The sequence below is a fragment of the Otolemur garnettii genome, unplaced genomic scaffold (genome assembly GCF_000181295.1).
Source record: "Otolemur garnettii isolate 467f Iridium unplaced genomic scaffold, OtoGar3 scaffold00096, whole genome shotgun sequence".
Lineage (NCBI taxonomy): Eukaryota > Metazoa > Chordata > Mammalia > Primates > Galagidae > Otolemur > Otolemur garnettii.
This window is the reverse complement of record NW_003852491.1, coordinates 7,750,614-7,768,127: the sequence shown is the minus strand read 5'-3', so window position 1 is coordinate 7,768,127 and position 17,514 is coordinate 7,750,614. Positions and strand designations below refer to the sequence as shown.

Genomic DNA, 17,514 nt, shown 5'->3' with positions numbered 1-17,514 from the left:
GTTGAGCTATAGGCGCCGAGCCAACAGTTTATTTCTTAATCCTGGTTCTCCTTCCTGGTAGGCAGTTTAACCAAGTCTTTTTGTTTCCTAAATTTCTCTAAACTCTTCATACTCATTCCTATCCCACTCCCCTGAACCTCATTACAACCACCTTGTTTGGTTCATGCCTTTGTATCTTAGCAACACCCCTTCAAAGCTCCTAAATGTCACCCCATTTCCCTCCTCACCTCTTCCAAATCTCTCAGAACAGTCTTTCTGAAATGCAAATATGGCCATGTCCCCTTCCCCCCTCCCCACCACTGAGAATGAAAGAGTACTAAGACTGATACCCTCTAACCTGCCCATGACCACACAGGCTCTTTTGCTACCTAATGGACCCAAAAGATGCTGGAGAGTCACCTGAGGTATGAGGGAGCCTTAAATCCTCTTCTCACAGGACTTGACCTAAGCAGAGCACACCAGCACTAGGAGGATGTCCTGTGATCCTACTTCAGACCACAGATTTTCAAACAATGTTTAAGCAGATTTCCTAAGATGCCATACACATGTCTGAAGCATATCTTAAAAACTGACTTATTTAATTCTATTGTAGGACACCTTAGTCCAAACTACCACCAGTTTGCTTCACTTACTGCAAAAGCCTCATTAATAATCACCTTGTATCCTCTCAAGCCCCTTGCCAAGCTTTCCTTGAACTGCATCTTTTCAAGACACAATCTGATCATGTTTCTTACTGCTTTCAAGATAAAGACCAAATTTCTAACGTGACCTACTTGTTTGGCATGGCCTAGCCCTTGTCTACTTCGCCAGCTTCAGCCATCCCAGCTCCCTTTCATTCTCAGCCCTCTTAACCTTCTGGAGGATTAGCTTTCTTCCAGAAATGGCTTCCAACTTGCCATTTCCCTTGCCGTTGGGCCTTTGCACATGCTAATCTCTCCCTCTCCCCTGCCTACAGATGTGCTCAGGTTCTAAGTGTCCTGTACTTTCCCTTCCTCTGCTCATCAGTTTGTAATTACACATTTTACTTATGTATTTATGACTCAACTAAACTGTCTCTCTCTGCAGACAGTAAGTTTCACTAGAGTGAGAACAGTGTGTGCTGGGCACACCATCATATCCCATGCATCTACTGTTTGGCTGTGGTGAGTACTCAATAAAAATCTACTGCCTGAATGAGCTGTTCACTCAGCAGGATAAATGTGTATGTGCTATAACTGAACATACAAATCCACAAAGGAAAGGAAAGACAGTACTAAGTTCTCAGTTAACGTTGTTCTTTCTGCCTATCTGCCCATTGAATAGCCTGCATGGATACCTGTGCATAAAGGAATAGGCTCAAGAAAAATGAGGAGGAGGAATTTATTAAATTGGGAGTTTACTCCTTAACTAATTTGTGAGAAGACCATCCAGTTTCATTTTAGCAGCCCAAATACCTTGGTCTGGCTCTGTAAACCACTACAGCAGCGCAGTTGGAGCGTTTCAGCCCATAAACCCTTTGGGGAGGGAGTGACAGGAGACAGTGACTTTTTCTTTGTATGTACCACCCACCTGCAGGTCTTGCTGGAGACTTCTCCTGTTCGGACAGGGGTGTGACTGGGGAGCCTGCAACTCTCTCTGGCTCAGACTCTTCCACAGGCGCCGGCACTGGTGCTGGGACTTCTCTGGGGGGTGGTGAGGCTGAGGGAATGGCTGCTGGCTGCTTCTCTTCCTCTTCATCTTCAGAAGATGATTCAGATGAAGAAGAGGATGAGGAGGACGAAGAGGACGAGGAGGAGGAAGATGAGGAGCTAGAAGAACTGCAGCTCTCGGAGTCCGATGTGCTATCATTTTCACCATCTGAGTCAGCATACAGAGAACATTTGGAGGACGAATCGCTTTCCTCATCCTCGCCTGGAAATCCAGAAGGAGCAATCAGGCGAGGTGGGCAGACCCTCACTTGGTCAAGCCATGGGTTCATTCACTGACTCACTGCTGTGGATGTTAGCCTCTGCTAGGTACTGGGAAGTCCCAAATATCAAAGGGATGGATAAGCAAACAACCTGTTCACAGTATGACAAACATCAGCATGAGGGGTTGAGAGTAATGCAGAGAGAGCCTTGGTGTCTGCCTGAAGGGCAGGCTCCCTGAGGAGTTGCAGATATCAGGAAGGACAAAGGGACACACAGACATGGGGGCTAAGCAGGGATGTCAAAGGCCTAAGATAATGGAGACTTGGACACTGCCAATCAGTGTGTTCTGACTACCAGAGCTTTTCCCAAAGCAGGTGTTACAGACACAGTCTGGACGAAGGACTGCGAAAAAGGATTCTGAGGCAAAATAAGCTTTAAAACATTATATGCTCTATACCTCTGAGAGATATGGAAAAGGTCTAAGAAACCTAAGAATTTCATAGTCCTTTTTTTTCCTTTTTGAGATAGTCTCACTCTGTTGCCCAGGCTAGAGTGCCGTGGCATCAGTTTAGCTCACTGCAACCTCAAATCAAACTCCTGGGTTCAAGCAATCCTCTTGCCTCAGTCTCCCAAGTCACTGGACTACAGGCATGTGCCATAAATGCCCAGCTAATTTTTCTATTTTTAGTAGAGACAGGGTCTTGCTCTTGCTCAGGCTGTTCTCAAACTCCTGAGCTCAAAAGATCCTTCTGCCTTGGCTTTCCTGAGTGCTAGGATTATAGGAGTGAGCCACCGCACATGGCCTCAGTCACAGTCTTTGAGAAATATAATTGGGTAGACTAAAAGGTGGTGGTGGCTGGGAAGGGGACTGGAGGATGGTGAGATGGAGCTGAACAGAGAAGCAGGGGCTAGATTATAAATGGCCTACAAGTGTCAGGCTAAGGTGTCATTTTGTGGAAAATAGGGAGCTAGCAAAAACTTTATGAAGGGAGGTTACAGGGTCAGGTGTGGATTTTAGAAAAGAATTATTATCAGCGGTTTGGAAAATGGACTGGAAAAGAGGGAGAAAGCTGGAAAAAGAGATGGAGATCAGTCAAGACAGCTGTTAAGAATCTAAGTGAGAAAGGCAGCATAGCAAGAACAAAGGGGGTGATAAATTCAAGCAGCATTCAGGAGGCAAAACAGGAACTGGTGATCAATTGGTGATCAAGTGGATGTGTAGGAGTGGGCAGCTCTCTTTCTTAACAAACAACCCTGCCCTCAGATCACCACTCTCATCATCCTGGCTCTTGCTGCAATGGCACTTCCCAGAGCTATTCCTTGACCACCGTGCAGAAAACAGTACATTTATCCCTCAGCCCCCTCTCCTTACCCCATTAACCTATTTTATCTTTCTCTGAAGCAATACTATTTGTTCCCTCATTTGTCAAGCCTCCTCCCTCTACCAAACCAGCTCTGCAAGAGTAGGAACCATTGTCTGTCTTGGTCATTGCTATATCCCAAATACCTATAAGAGAACCTGGCACAAAGGAGGGGCTCAATATATACTCCAAACAAATGAACGAAAAGACTAAACTATGTACCCAAGACCTTAATGAATGTGGAGGAACAACTGAAGTGGTGTTCAACTGAAGAACAGAAGAGTGGCTGGTGATGGCAGCTGTGAGGAGGGAAAGGGGAGGCACAACTTGGTGGCTGGGCTTAAAGGAATAGTACTCAAAGGCAGAAATGAGAGGGAAAGCCTGGTCACATCGAAGGGGCAGTAGGGGAATATATACCCCTAATCTCAAGGCGTTAGGAAAATAAATAGGCTCTGCTAGGCTGTCCTCAGGGAAATATGTTTCAGCAGAAGGGGAACTGAAGAAAGCATTTTGAGTACTGGGGTTATTGTTTCTAAGGAGCCAAAGGTTCCAAAAGATGTGGCTTAATACCTGCTCTTGCTGAGGGCAAAGGTGCTCCTAGCAGGAATGTTATGTGGGCTCAGCAAAGGGTTTGCCAGGTGGCCAAATCCCTTTCTCCCCAAGACAGAACTCTATTCAAGTATCTGTGCTCACCATCTGATGCTTCTGTCTCCTTCTTAGTGGTATCCACAGCTTCCTCTCTCTCTTCATCTTCTTCGTCTTCCTCATCATCCTCATCATCCTTAAGACAAAGGACAAATGAGGACTAATGGGAAAAGGGCAACTGGTCCTCCACAAGGCACTAGGCTCAGCCCAGAGAGAAGCTGCCTATTGGGGCAGAGACCTAGTACCCTGGCCACTTACCTTCTCTGAGGAGGACTCCTGGGATGCTTCCTCCCCTTCACTGTCCAGGGCAAAAGACTTGCGGTGCTTGCCTTGGGTCTTGCCTCGCTCTTCATCTCGCTTTGGAGGCTTGGTCCCTGGACGTCCTGGCTCCCCAGCCTCCTTCTCTCGCTCAGGGTCTAGGCCAGCGAGTAGTGGTCAGGGCAATTTACTATCAATAATAAGTTACCATTCTATGACCCCATGCAAGGATCTTTACATACACCAGGGTGTCATTTCATAGACAAGAAGCTAAAGTTTAGCAGAGAAACACAAATACCTGACATTTTACACAATTTTAAACACATCCCACCCCTATTATCATTCATCATTTTCTGGGTTGGGTAGAAGAGAACTGTTATGATTCATAAAGAGACTTGTTATGATTAGCACAAGAAAAGAGTGATAAGGCCAATATTTCTCCAGAGGAGTGGATCTGACTCAATAAAAAAGTGTCCCAGCCATGTATGCTGTCAATCAACAGTTCAGACTTAGATAAACTAGGACCATTAAACTTTAGTTTAGATGGTAAACTTTGGGAGATGACTTGTTTAACCTTGAAATCCTGTGATTCTAGATACTGAAATTATTTCCAATTCGCAGGTGTAAAAACCAAGACACAGGCTGGGCGCAGTGGCTCACACCTATAATCCTAGCGCTCTGGAAGGCCAAGGTAGGAGGATTGCTTGAGTTCAGGAGTTTCAGCCTGAGCAAGAGTAAAAACACATCTCTACTAAAAACAGGAAAACTAGCTAGGTGTTGTAACTGCACCTATAGTCCGAGCTTCTTAGGAAGCCGAGGCAAGAAGATCTCTTGAGCCCAAGAGTTTGAGGTTGCTGAGCTATGATGTCATGGCACTCTACTCAGGGTGACAGAGTGAGACTCTATCTCAAAACAAAGCAACAGCAAAAAACCCCAAGACACAGAAAACTTTCTTTTTCTTTTTTTTTGAGACAGAGTTTCACTATGTCACCCTGGGTAGAGTGCCATGGCGTCACAGCTCACAGCAACCTCAAATTCTTTCTTGGGCTTAAGCAATTCTCTTGCCTCAGCCTCCCAAGTAGTTGGGACTATGGGCACCCACCACAGCATCCAGCTATTTTCTTGTTGCAGTTGTCACTGTTGTTTAGAAGGCCCAGGCTGGGCTTGAACCTGTTAGCCTTGGTGCATAGTGGCTGGCACCATAACCACTGTGCTATAGGTGTCAAGCCAGAAAACTTTCGACAGCATGCTAGAGTAAGAACCACAATTAAAATGCATGGATGACCCTATCTGATGTTTCTCATGCCTTTCTGACTGCTTTATATGAACTCCATAACAAAATCTCCACTAGGCTTCTTGTCCTCAAGAAACCCTAACCTCTTCACTCTGACTCCTGCCTTCCTATCAAAATCTACATAGCCACCCTCTTTCTCCTTCCGCCTGACCTCCCCCTCACCATCTTCATCTTCTTCAGCTGGAGTAGAGGGCCGGGGCCGCTTTTCCTCACTGGCCTCTGAAATCTCTGATGGCTCTTTCCGCTTTACCTAGGGGATGGGGGGATAAAAATAGAGGCATTTTGGAACTCAAATATTCATGGTTCCTAACAACCCATACTCCAATGAATGGGACCTCTTCTCCCCTTTCCCCACCCTACTGGGCAAGACCACAGTTCTGGGTACCTTGAATGAAGGCAGCCGCAGGGCCCCTCGCAGCCCTGAGCCAAAGGCGAAGGCCTCGATGCCTGTGGTACCTCCACTTTTGGCCCAGTCTACGAGGGATAGCAGGCCAGGGTCTTTGAGCTTTGTCTTCTCTTTATCCTCTTCCTTGGCTTGCTGTTTGGCTGCATTCTGGAATGGCTGCAGGCAGCAGGGGGACTGAGCCCCAGGACCCAGAACCCAGGCATTCCCTCCTGAGAACTACTTCTAGACTCCAGGAATACAGAAGTATGTCTACTTGGTCTTCCACATGACATCTCTGTCATACCTACACCAGCCCCTACATATGCTTTTTCTTAAGTCTGCTCGTTTAGCCCAACAACTTTATCAAACAGCTACTATTCTTATTTCACAAATGGCAAAATGAAAAAAACGAAGCCCGGGTGGCACCTGTGGCTCAGTGAGTAGGGCGCCAGCCCCATATACTGAGGGTGGTGGGTTCAAACCCGGCCCTGGTCAAACTGCAGCAAAAAATAGCCAGGCGTTGTGGTGGGCAGCCTGTAGTCCCACTCGGGAGGCTGAGGCAAGAGAATCACCTAAGCCCAAGAACTGGAGGTTGCTGTGAGCTGTGATGCCATAGCACTCTACCAAGGTTAACAAAGTGAGACTCTCTTAATTTAAAAAAAAAAAAAGAAAGAAAGAAAGAAAGAAAATGAAACCCAAGGTATTTAAGAGCCCTGTACACCAAAAATAAGCAACGGAACCAAGACAAAGCTCTGGTCTCTTATGCCCATGCTCATCTGCTATTGTTTTGCCAACTCCCTTGCCCAGCCAGGGTGCTCCTTTGAAGACCCACACTCTCACTTCCCACTTGCCTCAATCATTTCTCTCCTCTGACCTGGGCCACCTACAGGAGACCCATGCCTCCCCAGCCTCAGACACTGGCCTCACCTTGGCCTTCTCTTCCTTGCTTTCCCACCACTGGTCAAAGGCTCCAAAGGCCACATTCTCCACCATCTTGCGGTTGAGGTCTCGCTGCATGATGCTCTTCATCTCTTGGACTAGGGTGGCCAGCACACGGCCTACAGTGCCTGCTGATGGTAGGGCCTTGCCCTCTGCCAGCTCTGTTTCCTCCCTGGGAGGCAGCCGGGCCTCTTCTCCCAAGACTGAGGAGGAGGGCAGGGGCTCGGCTGCCATGGGCAAAGGCAGGTGGTAGGCCTCCCGGGAGTATACCCCTCGGCCTTCTTGCCCTTGTGTATATAGAGCATAGGGCAAACCATAGGCTGTTTCTTGGGGGGGTGGGAATGGGAGGAAGGCCTCCCCAAAGGCCCCGCCAGGGGGACCAGCTGAGGCAGCAGTCAATCCTTTGCCCTGACGCAGCTGGTGGAGCCGAGTTAACATCTGTGTCTGCATCTGGAAGGACATGGGCATCCCTCCCCACTGAGCCCCAAGTCGATCCATAAGTTCCAGGGAGTTCACAAAGTCATAGATGTGGGGTGGTGGTGGAGGAGGTGGGGGGTACTCGGGTGGTGGTGGCCCATCAGGTCGGGGTGGGAGGAGGTAGGCAGGTTGGTGGGGAGGATAAGCAAGGGGAAGGGAAGCCAGGTAAGGAGGGGGAGGAGGAGGGGGAGGAGGAGGGGGTGGCGGCTGCTGAGGGGGTGTTGGGGCTGGAGGGGGTGAGCCACCCCTGTCATCATCGGAGATCTCCATGTCCTCGCCAGAAGAACATGGAGAAGCCTGTAGGGGTGTAGAGATAGGTCACAGAAAGCTTTTGATTGCTCCCTGGGCTTTTCCTCAAACCCCAGGTTTCTCATCGGGTTCCCTTCCCTTCCCCCCAGAGCCCTACCCTACCTCCCAGAGCCCAAGTTCCTCCTCTGGCTGACCCCAACCTCACCTGGTTCTGTCCATTGGCCTTGGGAGACTCCTGGGTAGCCCCTGGTTCTCCACTCCCTGCAGGAGCCACATCCTCAAAATTAGCTGGGGCCGGAGGGGGAGTGCAGGGCCCATGACCTGACCCAGAAGGCACCTCAATCCCTGTGTCTCTAGTCCCAGGGCCTGTACTGTTATTCTCTTCTTCCTCCTCTGTGTCAGAGGCCAGGAAAGAAAACTTGGAGCGCTGCTCCTTCAGCAGCATTTCAATGCGGGAATCCAAGCTGCTGTGCTGAGCAAAGGGCACACTCTCATTGGTGGTCTCTGGGGCTGGGGAACCCGACCGGGCAGGTGAGGCTGGGCGGGGAGACGTCCTAGCTTCTTCTCTCTCAGGGCTAGGGCCCCCACCACCCCCGCCTCCACCAGGTTCTGGAGGTTCTGGGGGTGGAGCCTCTGAGGCAGGAGGCCGGTAGTCCTGGTCGGCGGGCCGGATAGGCTCAGGGGGCAAGTAGGAGGTGTAGGAAGGTGGGAAACGCTCAGTTGTGTTTTCAGCAAAAGTGGCCCCAGGAGGCTCCTCTCGAGCTGCCCGCCGGGGTGGGTAGGAAGTATGGCGCTGGTAGCGATTCCAGCTTTCATAATATGCTGGGTAGTTGGAGTCAGAACCACGAAACTGAGAAGATGATGAGGAAGAGGACGACGAGGATGATGAAGACAATGAGGAAGAAGAGGAAGAGGATGCAGAGGTGGCTGTAGTGGTGGCTGAGATGGTGGTAGAGGTGGTTGTGGAGGCCGAAGATGCAGAGAAATGGCGGCGGGAAAAGGAATCTTGGTAGCTGTTCTCTGACCGCCGGGGCTTGAAGGAGGTTGAAGTAGTGCTGAAGAAGAAGTGTGGCAGTTAGTTGGTCTGATCTGTATGTGACGGAACCTGAACATTCTTGTGCACAGACGGCATCCAAAGCCCCTCTACACTGCCCTCAAGAGAATTAAATGGTGGGTCCTAACTAGTGAGTTCCCTGAGGACAGCAATTTGGCTGAACCCACAGAGAAACAGGGAAAAATTTTTTCCAACTCCCTCTTGGTGAGACTTTGGGCTGCTTCTTCCCAGTGACAGCTCTAACTCTGATGGCTGGTGCACCACATGGAGTCTGCTCTGTACCTGCTGGAGTAGGCGGAGTCCTGAGAGTAGGGGGTGCTGCCCCGAGACGTGTAGGGGGTTCCTTGGGAGGACTGAGGGGTGAACTGGCCAAAGGAAGATGGGGTATCTTGCCGGCTGCTAGAGAAGCTTGTGTCCTGGGAGCAGGGGGTGCCATTGCCAGGGGTGCCCACCACAGCAGTGCCTGCTGGGTATGCAGCCGTGTCAGAGGAAGAGCGGCGGCGGGATTCAGTCTAGAGGAAAGGCACAGAGCAAGAAGAAAGGAAAAAAAGATCAAGAACTTTTTGAAAACCTGCCCCTCCCCAAACCAAGACTCCTACTTCCCTGTCTCTTGAAAGCATCTAGCCATCTTTTCTTGACTCTTCCTATGCTTAACAGTGAAGTCTGGAACCACCCAAAGACTGCTCCTGCTCCTGGCACCCAGGCACCATGAGCACATAGCTAGGGCTGTAGCAGCCACATGCTTCTCACCGTCTCAGTGCCTGCACCAGAACCCTGGAACTTCTCGCTCAGAGCCTTGCCCCCAGTGGGCACAGTTTGAGGGGTGTAGGAGCCATTCACAATTAGTTCATAGTACTTCATTCGTTGTTGTCCTGGAAAGAGAACACCAGTAGTTAGATGGAAAAAATAATTCCTTCCTCATTTCTTTTTCAGATCTTAAGTTTCCTACTATTTGTTGGAGTCTTGGGTTTCAGTTCTCCCAACTTATCTCTACCTTTGGGATCATCTACTTCATATCTCTACCTCTTTAACTACTACAAACAACATATTTTCTGATACTTCACAATTTATAAAAACATTTCCACATATTTTACAATGTTAGATAGTACCATGAGAAAGAAGCCTATTCCATAGGCTCAAAGAAAAGTGACCTAAACAAAGTCACAGAATCGGCCTTTGGGAAGACTAGAATTCAAACCCCAGTGGTCTGATGCTAAATCCACCATGTTCCTACAAACAGAAAGTTGCAGAATGGCAGCCTGAGGACTAAATCCAGTACAACTGTGTTTTATTCACACCATATATTAAGTTAAAAAAAAATCTCAGGTGTTGGGGGGAGAGATACTTAAAAACCATGAGATTTCACACAAGTACCTAAATTTCTGGTTTTTCTTTCAAAAATCAAATTTGAGAAATGTTAGTCCCATTCCTTGCAAACTGGCTTGTGTCAACTAACAGATGCCTCCTTTAGACGGTGTTGTAATCTATAGTTCACCACAAATCTCACTCCTCCCTATCACTCCTTAACACAGAAGCCTAGATTGTTTCCCTTGTCTTTATGGGTACCTAATTTTCTTTTTCTTTTTTTGAGACAGAGTCTCACTCTTGTTATCCTGGGTAGAGTGCCACAGAATCATCATAGCTCACAGCAACCTTAAATTCTTGGGCTCAAGAGATTCTCTTGCCTCAGCCTCCCAAGTAGCTGGGACTACAGGTACCCACCACTACACTCAGCTAGTTTTTTCTATTTTCAGTAGAGATGAGTTCTCACTCTTACTCAGGCTGGTCTTATGAACTCCTGAACTCAAGCAATTGACCTGCCTCAGCCTCCCAGAGTACTAGGACTACATGTGTCAGCCACTGTGCCCAGCCAGGTCCCTAATTTTCTACTTAAAATTTCAAAACCAAGAAAACTGAAAACGTAGTTATTTCTGAGAATTTGGTGTCAAAATGTGACCTGATTTACTACTTCATTCTACCTCACCTGACCCTTTAACTTTTTACAAATATAGTTATATGCTGGATTATAGGGTGTTACCTGACCCTGCTGGAGATTAACACACACACACAAAATCTACAGAAAATCCATTTTCTCTAAAAATTTGAAAAATTCTGATTTCAGAAACATATCCTACCTTAAGAATTCTAGATTAAGGAATTATGAACCTGGTCACCTGCCTGATGCCAACAGGCATTTGTTATATTCTCTGCTGGAGAACAACCTTGTGCAGCAGGCAGGGGAGCCCTTACCTTTGATGTCAAGCTGAGCATGGATGATGTTGCCCATGACAGAGGTAAGGTGGAGGTTTTTGACCGTTTCTTTGGCGCCCCGAGTGCTGGTGAAGAGCACACGGGCCAGGCCCAAGTGCTTGCGAGTACGGGGGTGAAGAAGGATTTCTACCTCTTCTACCTCACCATACTTTCGGCACATATCCTTCAGGAAGGTCTCCCGCACGTTGTCATTCAGCCTTGCGAAAGTTACTTCCTTTAGTGGAATCTGTCCGATATAGAACTCATCCAGCTGTGAAAAGGACAGGAATTGGTCTGGGGTCTCAATAATGACCATCTTATTTTGCCCTCTGGAAAACTTGAGCAAGTTCCATGAGGTCAAAAGAAAGAGGTCTAGGAAACTGAGTAGCAAGAGAAGGGGGCCACAATAATAGACACATCAGTCTCAAACCCTCTCTTCCCTGAATTCTTCTACCACAGAATGGTGGCAATACCTGGGAACAAAAATATACAAAACAAAGGAACAAACGTACATGGAAGGGCTGGGCGCAGTGGCTCACATCTTTAATCCTAGCACTCTGAGAGGACAAAGTAGGAGAATCACTTGAGCTCAGGAGTTCAAGACCATACCAAATAAGACTAAAAATACAAAAACTAGCCAGGTATGGTTGTGGGCACCTGTAATCCCAGGTACTTGGGAGACTGACACAGGAAAACTGCTTGAGCCCAGGAGTTTGAGGTTGCAGTGAGCTATGAAGATGCCACTGCACTCCAGCCCAATTAACAAGAGTCTCTCAAATAACAGCAACAATAAACACACAAGGAAGGAACTGGTTGAAGGGAAATAATTCACTAGCTCAACTTTTATTCAGAGACTACCACGAACTGGGTGCTGGAAATACAAAGATTGAAAGAAGAGATATCTGTTCAGAAAAGTAAACAAGACAGACACACACTATCATGTCATGACACAGTGTAAGCAGAGGTATAGATAGGCTGTTTGGGAGCCCAGAGAAGGAAACCTTTGCAGAGTAGAGTCAGGGAAAGATTCATAAAGATGATGTCATTCTTACTGGGCTTTTAAGATCAACAGGAGTTTACCAAAATAACAAGGAATTCTACGACATGGAACTATAAAACAACTTGGCGTTTTGTTTTTTTTTGGCTGGGGCTGGGTTTGAACTCGCCACCTCCAGTACATGGGGCCAGTGCCCTACTCCTTTGAGCTGCAGGTGCTGCCCACAACTTGGCGTTTTCTAAAAACTGCAAAGCATATGACATGGACATAACATAGGTGTGTGCTGTCAAGGCAAAGCCTTGGCAAGATTAATAACCATATGTGCCAATGCCCCAAAATGTGGACTCAGAAACAAAAGTTAAAATAAGTAAGACCAATAAGTCAAAGAGAAATGACAGTAGAGAGGAACATGAAATACAGGGGAGAGTGAAAGCAAAGAAACCAAGTGAAATGAATACTGGGTCTTCATTAAGGAGATAGCAATGGGAATAGGAAGATTAGCATAAAGAGGAAATTAAGAATCAGCAGAACTTGGTGACAGACTATAGGAGAGAAAAGGATGGAGAAAGGAGGCGAATCACAGGATGACTCCCAACTTTCCAGACTGTGTAGCTAAGTAAATGGTGTTGCCACTTGCTAGCAAAAGATAAATGAAAGGAAGAGTGAGATTAAGGAGGTAAAAATAATTTATTCTAAATCTCCTGAATCTGAGATGTCTGTGAGGCCTCTAAATGGAGCTATGTCTCTACCGGGCACAGAAGCCTAGAGTTCAAGAGACAGATGCTGGCCAGAAAAAGGTATTTTGCAGTCATTTAGATCATATATAAAGCTACGAGCATAAAAGAGATTATCCAAGGAAAGTATGCAAAGTAATAAAAAGAAGGGTGATGCAACCCTGTAAACTATTCAGAAAGGAAAAATAATGAATGAAAGAAACTACGAACCATCCACTTTCTAGGCCCAGTTAAGGCCTGATGAGTATCATTTTTAAGCTAGGATAATGGGAACCCTAGGAGGAAATAGGATGAAGGATAACATCATCAGGAGAGAGGTGAGGAACAGAAGTCTCCAAGAAGGCAGTGACCCTGTCACTCCCCTTAATTATTGGGAAACGGGGCACTGTCTAGAAATACACAGTGATAAGTACATGCAGCTAATCTGTCTTTACCTCATCCTTCAAGAAGTCAATCCCCCTACCACAAAGGATACATTTGGCACACCTCACTTATACCAATCTAGAAGATAAAGTGTACCTCCTGTCCAGAACAACTTAAGTCTCACAGCCTCAGAGGCTGTTAGATCTGGCTGTAACCCTTTCAATGGAACCCTCCCTTTATAAGGCTATGATGCCAGAATGGATCTTCCACAACCTCCAAGAGCCACCACACCAGGAGACCAGCAGATACCTACCTTAAACTTAGGGACTGGGAGGGAAAAGTCTCTGTTTTTGGACCTGACATGGCAACGGGGATCTTGGAGGTCTTCAACTGGTATGTATTTTGAATCCTAGAACAGAAAGCAAAGACAGAAAGATAGCTTAGGTTGAAATCAGGTTGTTACTTCCTAAGAAGCCCATTTTGAGATCCACATGCAGAAGAGCCAGGGTGAATTGCCCACTTCCAAGAAGACAGGTTATGGACATTCTAGGTGCTGAAATGAGTAACAGACAAGAGAGGAGCCTGGGGTTCCCTAGAGGTCAAGGAAAGGCCTGGGACACTCACGTTGACACTGAAGTGGACTCCATCGTAGCGGTACACCTTTTGAGAAGGCCTGCGCAAGGCAGGGTCCAAGGCAGGATCCACGATGAGCTTATAGTTCCGCCACTGGAAGCTCGGGGCCTTCTGCCCATCTCCCCCGCCTTCCTGATCCATCTTTGCTCATTTACACTGTTAGAAAAAGAGGGACACCAAGGGGACTCATGACTTAGGCCTGAGTCCCTTGCTGTCCCTCATTGGCTAGCCCAGATTCCAGGTTCTCATCACTCCAGTTTCCACACCTCACCATGACCCAAGGCTCTCCAAATTTTGCCCTAAGGACCCTCACTTTAACCACAACAACCCATTCTCTCTCCACTTCCCAACTCTCCCCTCAGGCCCCCAGGCCCATCTCGCGCCCCCTTACCTTCCCGCTCTCCCTAGAGCGCGCCCCACTTGGCCTCAGCGCAAAACCCCTCCCCCGCCCCCTGCCAGGCCCCGCCCCCTCCCGCCTCCTCACCGGCCAGCGGCCCGGGCCAAGCCCGGCTCTCGCTCCCACACACCCGCGCCAGTCCCCGCGCCCCGATCCTCCGGCCGAAAGGTGGCACCTCTACGGGGCGTTGGAAACACCGCGAGACCGAGCCCGAGACCCGGCTTCGGCCCCGAATCCGAACGGGGGGGTGGGTGAACGCGCGCCGCTGCCCTCTCCTCCCGCCCCGGCGCGTTCTGCCCCTCCAGTCTCCGCGCACGCGCGCCGCAGCCCCACTCACCCGCGAGCGGCGAGCGGCTCCCCCTCCCCCCACCCCGCGCGGCACCTCAGTGGCGCGAGGCGGCGGCGGCGGCGCGAGACCCGGCCCCGCAGCGGTGGCGGCGGCGGCGCCCCCCCCACCACCACCTCCCCGGCGCGCGCACCAAACACCACCGCCACCTGCGCGAGGCCCAGCGGGCACAACGTCTGCATTCGCACTTTCGCCACAGGAGCCTTCGGGAGAACCACGGGGCCGAGGGTAGCGGCCTCGCCTCGGCCGGCGCCCTGCAAGGCTTGGGAGTTGCAGCCAAGGGAGCCTGGAGATTGGTCGCATCCCCCGGAGAGTGGGCTTCACCCCAACGATCCAGCTGTTCTGCCTTGCGGTTCGTGACGAATCGGCGGCGACGAAAGCTGCGACTAGTCCCTGAGGAAAAGGGGGCGGGCCGGAGGGGGAGGAGGCGAGCCAGAGCTGGAGAGGTTTGAGCGGCGCGTTGAATAGACGCAGATTCGTCAGGCGGGCGGGGCGAATCGGTAGACAGGATGCGCTCTCCTTTGCTCTTCTTCCCTGCCTCTTCCTTGCGCGGCCAAAGGTCTGAGAGGCTGCAGATTCGCCACTGTGCCTGGCCTCAGCTGTTGCCTCTTTTCATCCGCCTTGGTAGAGTCAAGAAAGTAACGCCTGGCTAGCCAAGCCCTGTTGGCTCAGTCAGCCACTTTTTCTGGCTGTTTTTCTTAGTAGCATAAGTCAGAGGACATGCTACTTCTGTCCCCTGGGGAATTAACTACAGCCTATAACGCCTCTTGGAGTGCGATGAAAATTTTCAGCCGAGTATGGAGGCTTCCGAGTAATTCCAAGGTAGAGCTAGCTTGTCGAATCTGCGGATCGTGCGGTGGGCGGGGCCAAGGCGTTGCGCGCAGAGGGGCGTGGTCAGAATGTGTGGAGCCGGGCAAGGTGGGGTCCTCCCGCAGAACCCACCGTAGCTGGGGCGGGATGGGAGAGGTGGAAAAATGCTAGCCAGAGCGATGACTCAGGCATTTGCCCGGCCTATCATATATGCAAGGAGCATTTCCTTCCCGTTATCCTCCTTGGCCCTCCAGCTGTTTAAGATGCCCATTTGACAGATAGGGCGACTGAGGCCTTTCGAAGGTGCCCCATTTTGCCATACTCAACCCACCATTAGAGAAGTTAACTCCGGGCCTGTCTCAAGGTTCTCTGATAAACCTAGTGGGGCCTACAAGCCTTTTAAAGGGGTCCGCAAAAAAAACGGTCCTACAGGAACTGGAGTGGGCTGGTCTGTTTTCCGGGAATCCTAGTCCCAATGCTCACTCTTCAGGTGATGCTTTCTGTGCTCACCGGATCCCGCCACATGAGGGCAGCACCAGCCCATGCGTACCCCTGGAACCTTGTTTAGGTCACCTGAAAACTGGACACCCTTTTTATTCCTTGTGGACGTAGGCACTCTGGCGTCTGGGGAAAATGGCACTCCTACAAGTCCCTCAGCCTGAGTTGAGGGTGGACGAGGCTCCAGACATCTGTCAGTCTCTCTAAATGACCAGACCAGTCACTGATCTAAGTTTCAGGTTCTTCCTCTAAAAATGGATGTTAATGTGTAGACTTCAGAACAGTGCAGGTGGCTCACGTCTGTAATACTAGCACTCTAGGATGAGTGCTTGCTTGAGCTCACGAGTCCCACGCCAGCCTGAGCAAAAGCAAGACCCCGTCCCTACTAAAATTGGAAAACTGAGGCAAGAAGATCGCTTGAGCCTGAGTTGGAGGTTGCTGTGAGCTATGCCATGGCACTCTACCCAGGGGAACAGCTTGAGACTGTCTTAAAAACACACACATATGGCTCAGCACCTGTGGCTCAAGCGGCTAAGGCGCCAGCCACATACACCTGAGCTGGCGGGTTTGAATCCAGCCCGAACCTGCCAAACAACAATGATGGCTGCAACCCAAAATAGCCAGGTGTAGTGGCAGGCACCAGTAGTCCCAGCTACTTGGGAGGTGGAGAGAGGAGACTCGCTTGAGCCCAGGAGTTGGAGGTTGCTGTGATGCCACAGCACTCTACCTAGGGTGACAGCTTGAGGCTCTGTTTCAAAACACACACACACACACTGTGTAGGAAAGGCCCTAGGAGCTTAGTTTATGCAAATTCATGCTTTTAATAAGTAAAGGGGAAAGAGGTTTGGTGCACTTATTAGCACAGTGGTTACAGGGCCAGCCACATGCCCTGAGGCTGGCAGGTTCGAACCTGACCCCAGCCAGCTAAAACAAGGACAACTGCAACAAAAAAAATAGCAGGGCGTTGTGGTGGGCACCTTTAGCCCCAGCTAGTTGGGAGGCTGAGGCAAGAGAATTGCTTAAGCCCAAGAGTTTGTGGTTGCTGTGAGCTGTGGTGCCACTGCACTCTTCCGAGGGTGACAGAGTGAGACTTTTGTCTCCAAAAAAAAAAAAAAAAAGTAAAGGGGGAAGAGAGATTTCTCTTGAGGCCTCATACCACAAGAATAGAGGATAAGGTGGTACCTGTAGTTCAGTGGGTAGGGCACCGGCCACATACACTGAGACTGGCGAGTTTGAATCCAGCCGAGGCCAGCTAAAACAACAATGACAACTGCAACAACAACAGCTACTTGGTGGCTGAGGCAAGAGAATCGCTGGCGTGGTGCCTGTAGCTCAGTGGTTAGGGCACCAGCCACATACACTGGAGCTGGCGGGTTTTAATCCAGCCCGGGCCTGCCGAACAACCACAACTACAACCAAAAAATAGCCGGGTGTTGTGGTGGGTGCCTGTAGTTCCAGCTACTTGGGAGGCTGAGGCAAGAGAATCACCTAAGCCCAAGACTTTGAGGTTGCTGTGAGCTGTGATGCCATAGCACTCTACCTAGGGTGACAGCTTGAGATTCTGTCTCAAAAAAATAAATAACATTTTGAAGGAGGGCAGGCATGGTGGCTCCCACCTGTAATCCTAGCACTTTGGGAGGCCGAGGTGGGTGGACTGCCTGAGCTTAGGATTGCCTGAGACCAGCCTGAGCAAGAGTGAGACCTGGTCTCTAAAAAATATCCAGGCATTGTGGCGGGCACTTGTAGTCCCAGTTACTCCGGAGGCTGAGGCACATGTATCACGTGAGCCCAAGAGTTTGAGGTTGCTATGAGCTATGATGCCACAGTACTCTGCCAAGGGTGATAAAGTGAGATTCTGTTTCAAAAAAATAAAGTGAAAAAATTTTGAAGGAAATGAGACTGAAAAAGTTAATTTACATGGAGGCATAGGTACCT

The 17,514-nt window shown here is 49.4% G+C and overlaps 1 protein-coding gene across 2 annotated transcripts in view; it reads right to left on the bottom strand.

Annotated features, from left to right (window-relative positions):
- SETD1A (SET domain containing 1A) overlaps nucleotides 1-14,172 on the bottom strand; it is a 24,079-nt gene extending 9,907 nt beyond the window's left edge. The window contains exons 1-13 of one of the 2 annotated variants that reach the window (XM_023516713.1): nucleotides 14,013-14,172; nucleotides 13,520-13,684; nucleotides 13,209-13,304; nucleotides 10,802-11,072; nucleotides 9,302-9,423; nucleotides 8,834-9,063; nucleotides 7,703-8,552; nucleotides 6,760-7,545; nucleotides 5,833-6,009; nucleotides 5,610-5,697; nucleotides 4,154-4,311; nucleotides 3,944-4,031; nucleotides 1,549-1,890 (exon numbers count right to left, since the gene is read on the bottom strand). In XM_023516713.1, the coding sequence (XP_023372481.1) occupies nucleotides 1,549-1,890; nucleotides 3,944-4,031; nucleotides 4,154-4,311; nucleotides 5,610-5,697; nucleotides 5,833-6,009; nucleotides 6,760-7,545; nucleotides 7,703-8,552; nucleotides 8,834-9,063; nucleotides 9,302-9,423; nucleotides 10,802-11,072; nucleotides 13,209-13,304; nucleotides 13,520-13,669 (3,358 nt within the window). In that variant the 5' untranslated portion in view covers nucleotides 13,670-13,684; nucleotides 14,013-14,172. Of the gene's footprint in view, nucleotides 1-1,548; nucleotides 1,891-3,943; nucleotides 4,032-4,153; nucleotides 4,312-5,609; nucleotides 5,698-5,832; nucleotides 6,010-6,759; nucleotides 7,546-7,702; nucleotides 8,553-8,833; nucleotides 9,064-9,301; nucleotides 9,424-10,801; nucleotides 11,073-13,208; nucleotides 13,305-13,519; nucleotides 13,842-14,012 lie in introns of those variants that run through there. The other variant, XM_012808934.2, reaches the window with a different exon arrangement.
- Between the last annotated feature and the right edge of the window lie 3,342 nt (nucleotides 14,173-17,514).